Source organism: Olea europaea, chromosome 4 (assembly GCF_002742605.1).
Source record: "Olea europaea var. sylvestris chromosome 4, O_europaea_v1, whole genome shotgun sequence".
Lineage (NCBI taxonomy): Eukaryota > Viridiplantae > Streptophyta > Magnoliopsida > Lamiales > Oleaceae > Olea > Olea europaea.
The window spans coordinates 11,294,295-11,302,409 of NC_036240.1; the positions used below are offsets into that span (position 1 = coordinate 11,294,295).

Genomic DNA, 8,115 nt, shown 5'->3' on the forward strand with positions numbered 1-8,115 from the left:
TAATTTTCGGCCATTAGGAGATTGACAATTTAAGATGTTTGTATTAGAGTAAATTATGCAAATAGGAGGCAGATTTGTTTTCCCCGTCCACGTGTAAAAGTCATGCAGTGTAATGCCTATCATTTCCTTGTTGTAATTGTAATTGATATAGAAATTGGCAGAAAACCAATAATTAATCTCCAGTCATACTATATCAATCGGGAATTATGAATCAATTTTTCAGAAGATTGCATGAAATACGAATTTAAATATGGCTGAAATTCTACTTCCCCCACGTGATTACCCGACTTCAACAGTATAAATAGAGCACTAAAACCACATTCTACTACACGTCCATTACCTCTCCCTCTTTAAAATATTCCTCTATATTATTTAGATTTTTTAAGGCTTTGGAATTGCAATCACATTTCTACAATTTTATTCTCCACTTTCACCTTCAAAAGGTGAGATACTCAGTGCTATTAGTGGTTTTTTCCACATCTTTTCAAATACGTTATTATGAATTTAATTACTTCAATTCAGGCTCCTTTGGGAGAAATCATGATACATTTTAAGGCACAATTTAGCCTTCATGTTATTTTCAAGGCACAATTTAGCCTTCACGTTATTTTGCAGCGCTTGCTAGAATTATCATTTGTCATGGTGTGATAATTCTCATATTATGTTGATAAGATAATTTATTTGTAATTTCATGTTTGACTTGAATGCGGAGTAGCAAGTATCTCATTGAGTATAATTCGTTATACTCATCCCCTTATTTACAATTTTCAGGTAATAATTAGTATGCTGGATGGCGGTGGATGGATTTGCTATTGGACCAACGGATCCTCGTCATGAAGTATTTTAATTTTCAAAAACACTAGAACTAATAATAGGTTATTCATTTTTGACCCAATTGTGAGTGCATTATAAATTTTCAATTAGTTTTAACCGTTCTAATAATTTTTGGATGAATGATATGTTTTCAAACGTTCCGCATATTTAAATTTATCTTTTGATTAAATGTTATTCAATCTTTTACAGAATTTCTCGTTATATTAAAACTGTTTATTTCAAGGTATATTCATGTTTCGTAACGTTTCGGGTTGTTAGAATTCGGGGCGTTACAGAATGGTATCAGAGCTAAGTGTTCTAAAATCGATCCTGCAGACTTAAAATTTTCAAAAAAATAAAATAAAATAAAAAAGGGTAAGTCACTGTTCACGGATGAACAGTGATGTGGGAATAGTGAAGTTAAATGAGATTTTGTGAAATTTTGTTTAACGTAATATGAAATGGGGTTATGTGCCTATAGTTGTCCAAACGTGTTTATTTGTTTATTCTTGGACATGATTATTTGTTTACTCATTTACTATAATTTATTTTGGATAAGGATTTATTTACTATAATGAAATGTCACACACCAAAATTTCTGCCTTCTTTCTTCGATTGAAATTAAAATAAATGTAGAATAGGATTGTTTGGACTTTTTATGCGTAAATTTATGAAATGACCACATGATTGACTCTACCTTCGTATTGTTGTTATTAACAATTTTTTTTTTCAAAAAAAAAAAAAGGGGCTATACGTATTTAATCTTTTAGGGGGAATTCATTGTTCGAGTTTTCTTGATTTGCGTATTCGTAAAACTAAAAGGCTTTGTCAAAAAGACCTAAACTGTCTAAGGAGAGCTTGGAATTTAAGCGGTCCATGTGACCCCCCTCCTTACCTGGAAGCCTCTATAGTTGCGCGTTATTCAAATCAATAAAACGAAAACAATGTTTTAAACCCACTTCAAATTTTATGAAAATCCTTTCATTTTAGAATTTTTTTTTAAAAAATCCATTTTACAAAATTTATATACATAACAATAACAAGTTACGAGATCCGTGGAATCCAATGCTCATCAATCTGCCACTGTCCAATATTTTTAAGGTATGCAAAGATGAAGAATATTTTTATATTTTCATGCATGCTAATTAGTTATATAATCTCATGAGCTTTTCCTTATGCATCATTTTATTCAAAAGTAGAATGCTAATTAATCATATCATACGATTAATGATACGATTATCATATGACTAAAACCTTAATGCGTAACTTTTGGCCTTAGCATAATATACACGACAGACATGGCTTAGAAAGATCTATAGGAAGAATGTAGCATGGTTGAATAGTTCTTAAGATAGATTACTTTTTACTTAAAGGAAATGGCACGACATCAACAAGATCAAGCTACTATGTTCAGAGATTTATTGAGGGCAGTACAAGACTTGGGTAGGCAGCAGGCTCAAGCGGCACCTAGTAATGCAACAGGAGGTGTTAACACCATGAGCTCGATCGTTGAGCAGTTTCGTCATTTCAAACCCTCGTCCTTTGATGGTAAAGGTGACCCTTTCGCAGCTGAGGAGTGGCTGAGAAGACTTGAAGGGATCTTCGAGCACATGAACTGTAGCGACGCTCAAAAGGTTTCATGTGCAAAGTTCATGTTGACTAACGATGCTGGACATTGGTGGGATTCCGAAACACGTACTAAAACTGCAGAACAACTATGTAATCTCACTTGGGGTCAATTCAATGAGTCGTTGATGGGTAAATATTTTCCCCGGCCATTGACAGATCAAAAGGAGGTAGAATTTCTCCAACTCACGCAAGGAAATTTGCCACTTGGGGAGTATGAAAGAAAATTTGAACAGCTTTCTAGATATGCTCTAAACATGGTAAACACTGAGCTGACAAAGACTAAAAGGTTTGAAATGGGGTTAAAGCCAGAGATTAAGGGAATCATGGTAGCCCAGCAACATACTACTTATGTGGAAGTTGTACGTTGAGCACAAGCAATTTCTAATGGTTTAGGATTGGAAAAGAAACCTCAACCCAACATCGAGACTTCTGTAAAGAGAAAGTGGCAAGGTCACGACAAAGACAGAAATCAGAATCAGAAAGTAAAGATTTGGTCAAGCTCAAACAAAACTTTTCCTCAATGCTCCAAATGCAACAAGCGACAATTGGGAGAATGTCTTCAAGGAAAGGGATTATGCTACATTTGTGGTAAAAGTGGCCATTTCCTTAGAGAATGTCCAGAGAAGAAGAAAGAAGGTGACCATCTTAAGAAGGGAAAGGCCAGAGTATTTGCTTTGATGGGAGAAAATGAGGATCAGAGCACAGACGTAATAACAGGTATGTTACCAGTATTCGACATACCTGCTATTGTTCTTATGGATTCTGGATCGACTCATTAATTTATTTCTACAATTTTTATGGATAAGATTGGACGTAAATGCGTAGAAACAAATAACATTCTAGAAGTTAGCACACCCTCGGGCGAAGTCATTAATACTGATCAAATGATTAAAGGTGTTAAATTAGAGATTGAAGGAAAAGTACTAAAGGCAGATTTGTACATCTTGGGAATGAAAGACTTTGATGTAATTTTGGGTATGGACTGGTTAGGTAGAAACTATGCAACTATCGTATGCCATAAGAATGAAGTCTTATTTCAAAAACTTGGAGAAGAAAAATTTCGATTCCTTGGAGCAAGAATTAGGACTCTACCCCGATTGATAGCTGCAATGAAAGCAGAAAAGATGTTGAGGAAGAATACATGTCGAGGATTTTTATTGAATATAAATAGTAAACCCCAGTCCAAAAGGAAAATAGAAGATGTACCTGTAGTGAATGAGTTCGTGGATATTTTTCCTGAAGATCTACCTAGTATACTGCCTGATAGGCAAGTAGAGTTCACAATTGACTTGACCCTTGGGGCAACACCAATATCTAAGGCTCCTTATAGAATGGCACCAAAAGAATTACAGGAGTTGAAGGCACAACTACAAAAATTATTGGATAAGGGTTTCATCCGACCTAGTGTATCCCCATGGGGAGCGCCGGTATTGTTTGTTAAAAAGAAAGATGGGTCAATGAGGATGTGTATTGATTATAGAGATATTAATCATTTGACTATAAAGAACAAATACCCACTCCTAAGGATAGATGATCTTTTTGATCAATTGAAGGGTACAACGGTGTTCTCAAAAATAGATTTGAGATTAGGTTATCACCAACTTAAGATAAAGGATTGTGACATCCCAAAAATAGCTTTTAGAATGCGGTACGGGCACCATGAGTTCACAATGATGCCATTTGGGTTAACCAATGCACTAGCTGTGTTTATGGACTTAATGAATCATGTTTTTCATCAATACCTAGATCGATTCGTTACAGTCTTCATCGACGATATACTGGTTTACTCAAAGGATAAGCAACAACATGAAGAGCAATTGCGAGTGGTATTAAATACGCTTCGAAAAGAGAAGTTGTACGCCAAATTCAAAAAATGTGAATTCTGGCTAGATCGTATTGACTTTCTTGGTCATGTGGTTACTGCGCAAGGAATTGAGGTAGACCCAGCTAAAGTTGAAGCTGTAACAAATTGGTCTAGACCATCCAATGTAGGCGAAGTTCGTAGTTTCTTGGGTCTAGCTGGCTATAACCGGAGATTTATTGAAGGATTTTCTAAGATAGTTGGACCACTGACACAATTAACTAGAAAGGGAGTAAAGTTTCAATGGTCAGATAAGTGTGAAATCAGTTTTCAAGAATTGAAGCAAAGATTGGTTTCAGCACCAGTATTAACAATACCAGATGGTTCCGAAGGTTTTGTTATATACAGCGATGCTTCTAAACAAGGTTTGGGATGTCTGTTAATGCAACATGGAAAGGTCATTGCCTATGCCTCTAGACAGTTGAAACCATATGAGCAGAGTTACCCAACTCATGACTTAGAACTCGCAGTAGTAGTTCACGCACTAAAAATATGGCGTCACTATCTATATGGCCGTAAATGTGAGATATACACCGATCACAAAAGTCTCAAGTACTTCTTTACTCAAAAGGAGCTAAACATGAGACAAAGGAGATGGCTAGAGTTGGTTAAAGACTACGACTGCACCATTCTTTACCACCCAGGTAAAGCTAACATAGTTGCTGATGCTCTGAGTAGAAAGACAACTGGAAAGTTGACATTTCCAACTACTCAAAAAGAGTTAGCTAAGGAATTTGAAAATTTGAGGCTAGAGGTGGTTACACCTTCGGTACAGAAGTCAACCATTGTTGCGACTCTAATGGTTCAACCAGCTCTTAGAGAACGGATTAGAGAAGCTCAAAAGGATGACCCATTTTTGTGTAAAATCATGGCTGGAATTGGGACAGATAAGCAAGAGGGATTTGCGATAACTGATGATAAGATACTTATGTATAAAGGCATAATATTTGTTCCTAAAGATAAGGGATTAAGGAAAGAAATTCTTGAAGAAGCACACTCTACCGCTTTTACAGCACATCCAGGAAGTACAAAAATGTATCGAGACCTTCGAAATACGTTTTGGTGGAGAAATATGAAAAGAGAAATAGGACTTTTTGTAAGTAAATGTATCATCCGTCAGCAAGTAAAAGCTAAACATCAGAGACCTTCAGGGTTGCTTAGACCACTAGATATACCGGAGTGGAAATGGGAACACATTACCATGGATTTCGTGGTAGGACTTTCGAGATCGGCTAAAGGGAACAACGCTATCTGGGTAATAGTGGATCGTCTTACAAAGTCAGCCCATTTTCTTCCAGTTAAGATGACATTTACCATGGAGCAATATGCACAGATTTATGTCAATGAAATAGTCAGGTTACACGGGGTTCCTATTTCTATTATTTCAGATAGAGACTCGAGATTCACGTCAAAATTTTGGAAAAGCCTACAAAATGCTATGGGAACAAAACTGAAATTTAGTACTGCATATCACCCACAGACTGATGGACAATCCGAAAGGACAATTCAGATACTTGAAGATATGTTAAGAGCTTGTGTACTAGATCTTGGTGGTAGCTGGGAATCACACTTGGCTTTGGTAGAATTTGCCTATAACAATAGCTTTCAAGCAACTATAGGCATGGCACCTTACGAGGCACTATACGGTAGGAAGTGTAGATCACCTATCTACTGGGATGAGATTGGAGAAAGGAGGATTCTTGGACCTGAGATCATAGATCGAACCGTACAGGCCATGGAAAAGATTCGAGACAGAATTAAGGTTGCTCAAGACAGATAGAAAAGCTATGCCGATAGAAGAAGAAAAGATCTCAAGTTCCAAGTTCGTGACAAGGTATTTCTGAAGGTAGCTCCAATGAAGGGAGTACTTAGATTTGGAAAGAAAGGAAAATTGAGACCAAGATTCATTGGACCATTCGATGTGTTAGAAAGAATCGGAGATGTGGCATATAGACTGGCACTGCCACCAGAACTTTCAGCAGTGCATAATGTTTTTCACGTATCAATGTTGCGAAAATACTTACAGGATCCTAATCATATGATCAACCATCAAAATTTAGATGTACAACATGATTTGACCTATGAAGAAATGCCATTGAGGATACTAGAAAGAAAGGTTCATGTACTGAGAAATAGGGATATTCCCTTAATCAATGTCCTATGGCATAACCATGGAGTGGAAGAAGTAACTTGGGAAAAGGAAGATGAGATGAAAATCAAGTATCCCGAATTTTTCAACTAATCTAAGGTAAATTTCAAGGACAAAATTATTTTAAGGAGGGTAGGTTGTAGAATCCCGAATTTTTAACTTAAATTCGCATATATTTTTATTTGCCATTTAATAGGAATGCAATGTTTGGTTAAGTTCTTATGCAAGTTAATTGATTATCTCTATAGTTATCTTATTAGTTGAGGGACCAAATTGAAAAAAAAAATATCAAATTATTTTATACTTTATTAAATGGGCCAAATAGTTAACTATTGAAGGAGTTAGAATTACTCCACCAATGTTGGGTTCATTTTGAAGCTCATAATAAATGACGAATTATGGACTCAAGAAAAATTTAATTTGGTCAAGTTAAACCCGAGTTTTAACCGTCTAAAGAATATTATGGTTATAAGAGTTTTAAAGGATTAGAATTTTCGCCAATTGACTGCCACCACTAGTTTAGCTAAATAAATTAGAATTTTAAGTTTTGGTTAAGCAAAGTCTTTATGTTAAGTATTAATAATTATACATTTTTAATTAAGAGGTAATCAATTAAAACGTAATTCCTGCTTACAAATTTAGTTAAATGCAAATCAAAGGAATTTGAATTATTTGATGTTAGACTTTAGTACATGAGTAACCCATGCATTTCATTACAACTTTCACGTGTCCATATAATTAGTAATCATTGTGTCCCCTAATTGGAACAAATTTTGGGAAGATTGGACTGAAATTCTAATTTAATTAATAAGCATACATTTTATAATTTTCGGCCATTAGGAGATTGACAATTTAAGATATTTGTATTAGAGTAAATTATGCAAATAGGAGGCAGATTTGTTTTCCCCGTCCACGTGTAAAAATCATGCAGTGTAATGCCTATCATTTCCTTGTTGTAATTGTAATTGATATAGAAATTGGCAGAAAACCAATAATTAATCTCCAGTCATACTATATCAATCGGGAATTATGAATCAATTTCTCAGAAGATTGCATGAAATATGAATTTAAATATGGCTGAAATTCCACTTCCCCCATCATTTCCTTGTTGTAATTGTAATTGATATGGAAATTGGCAGAAAACCAATAATTAATCTCCGGTCATACTATATCAATCGGGAATTATGAATCAATTTCTCAGAAGATTGCATGAAATACGAATTTAAATATGGCTGAAATTCCACTTCCCCCACGTGATTACCCGACTTCAACAGTATAAATAGAGCACTAAAACCACATTCTACTACACGTTCATTATCTCTCCCTCTTTAAAATATTCCTCTATGTTATTTAAATTTTTTAAGGCTTTGGAATTGCAATTACATTTCTGCAATTTTATTCTCCACTTTCATCTTTAAAAGGTGAGATACTCAGTGCTATTAGTGGTTTTTTCCACATCTTTTCAAATACGTTATTATGAATTTAATTACTTCAATTCAGGCTCCTTCGGGAGAAATCATGATACATTTTAAGGCACAATTTAGCCTTCACGTTATTTTGCAGCGCTTGCTAGAATTATCATTTGTCATGGTGTGATAATTCTCATGTTATGTTGGTAAGATAATTTATTTGTAATTTCATGTTTGACTTGAATGTGGAGTAG

General features: G+C 35.1%; 1 protein-coding gene across 1 annotated transcript; it reads left to right on the forward strand.

The window, feature by feature from the left end:
• The first annotated feature begins 2,189 nt into the window (after positions 1 to 2,189).
• LOC111393033 lies at positions 2,190 to 3,221 on the forward strand. Its single transcript, XM_023018434.1, has 2 exons — positions 2,190 to 2,801; positions 2,847 to 3,221. The coding sequence occupies exons 1-2, from the start codon at positions 2,190 to 2,192 to the stop codon at positions 3,219 to 3,221; spliced, it is 987 nt and encodes a 328-aa protein (XP_022874202.1).
• The last annotated feature ends 4,894 nt before the right edge of the window (positions 3,222 to 8,115 follow it).

What these genes read in the sequence shown, in the direction of transcription:
- LOC111393033 (XM_023018434.1), top strand. Translation starts at nt 2,190, where the DNA reads ATGGCACGACATCAACAAGATCAAGCTACTATGTTCAGAGATTTATTG. An exon ending in ATACTACTTATGTGGAAGTT is followed by an intron (nt 2,802 to 2,846) that starts GTACGTTGAGCA and finishes GGATTGGAAAAG; the next exon opens with AAACCTCAACCCAACATCGA.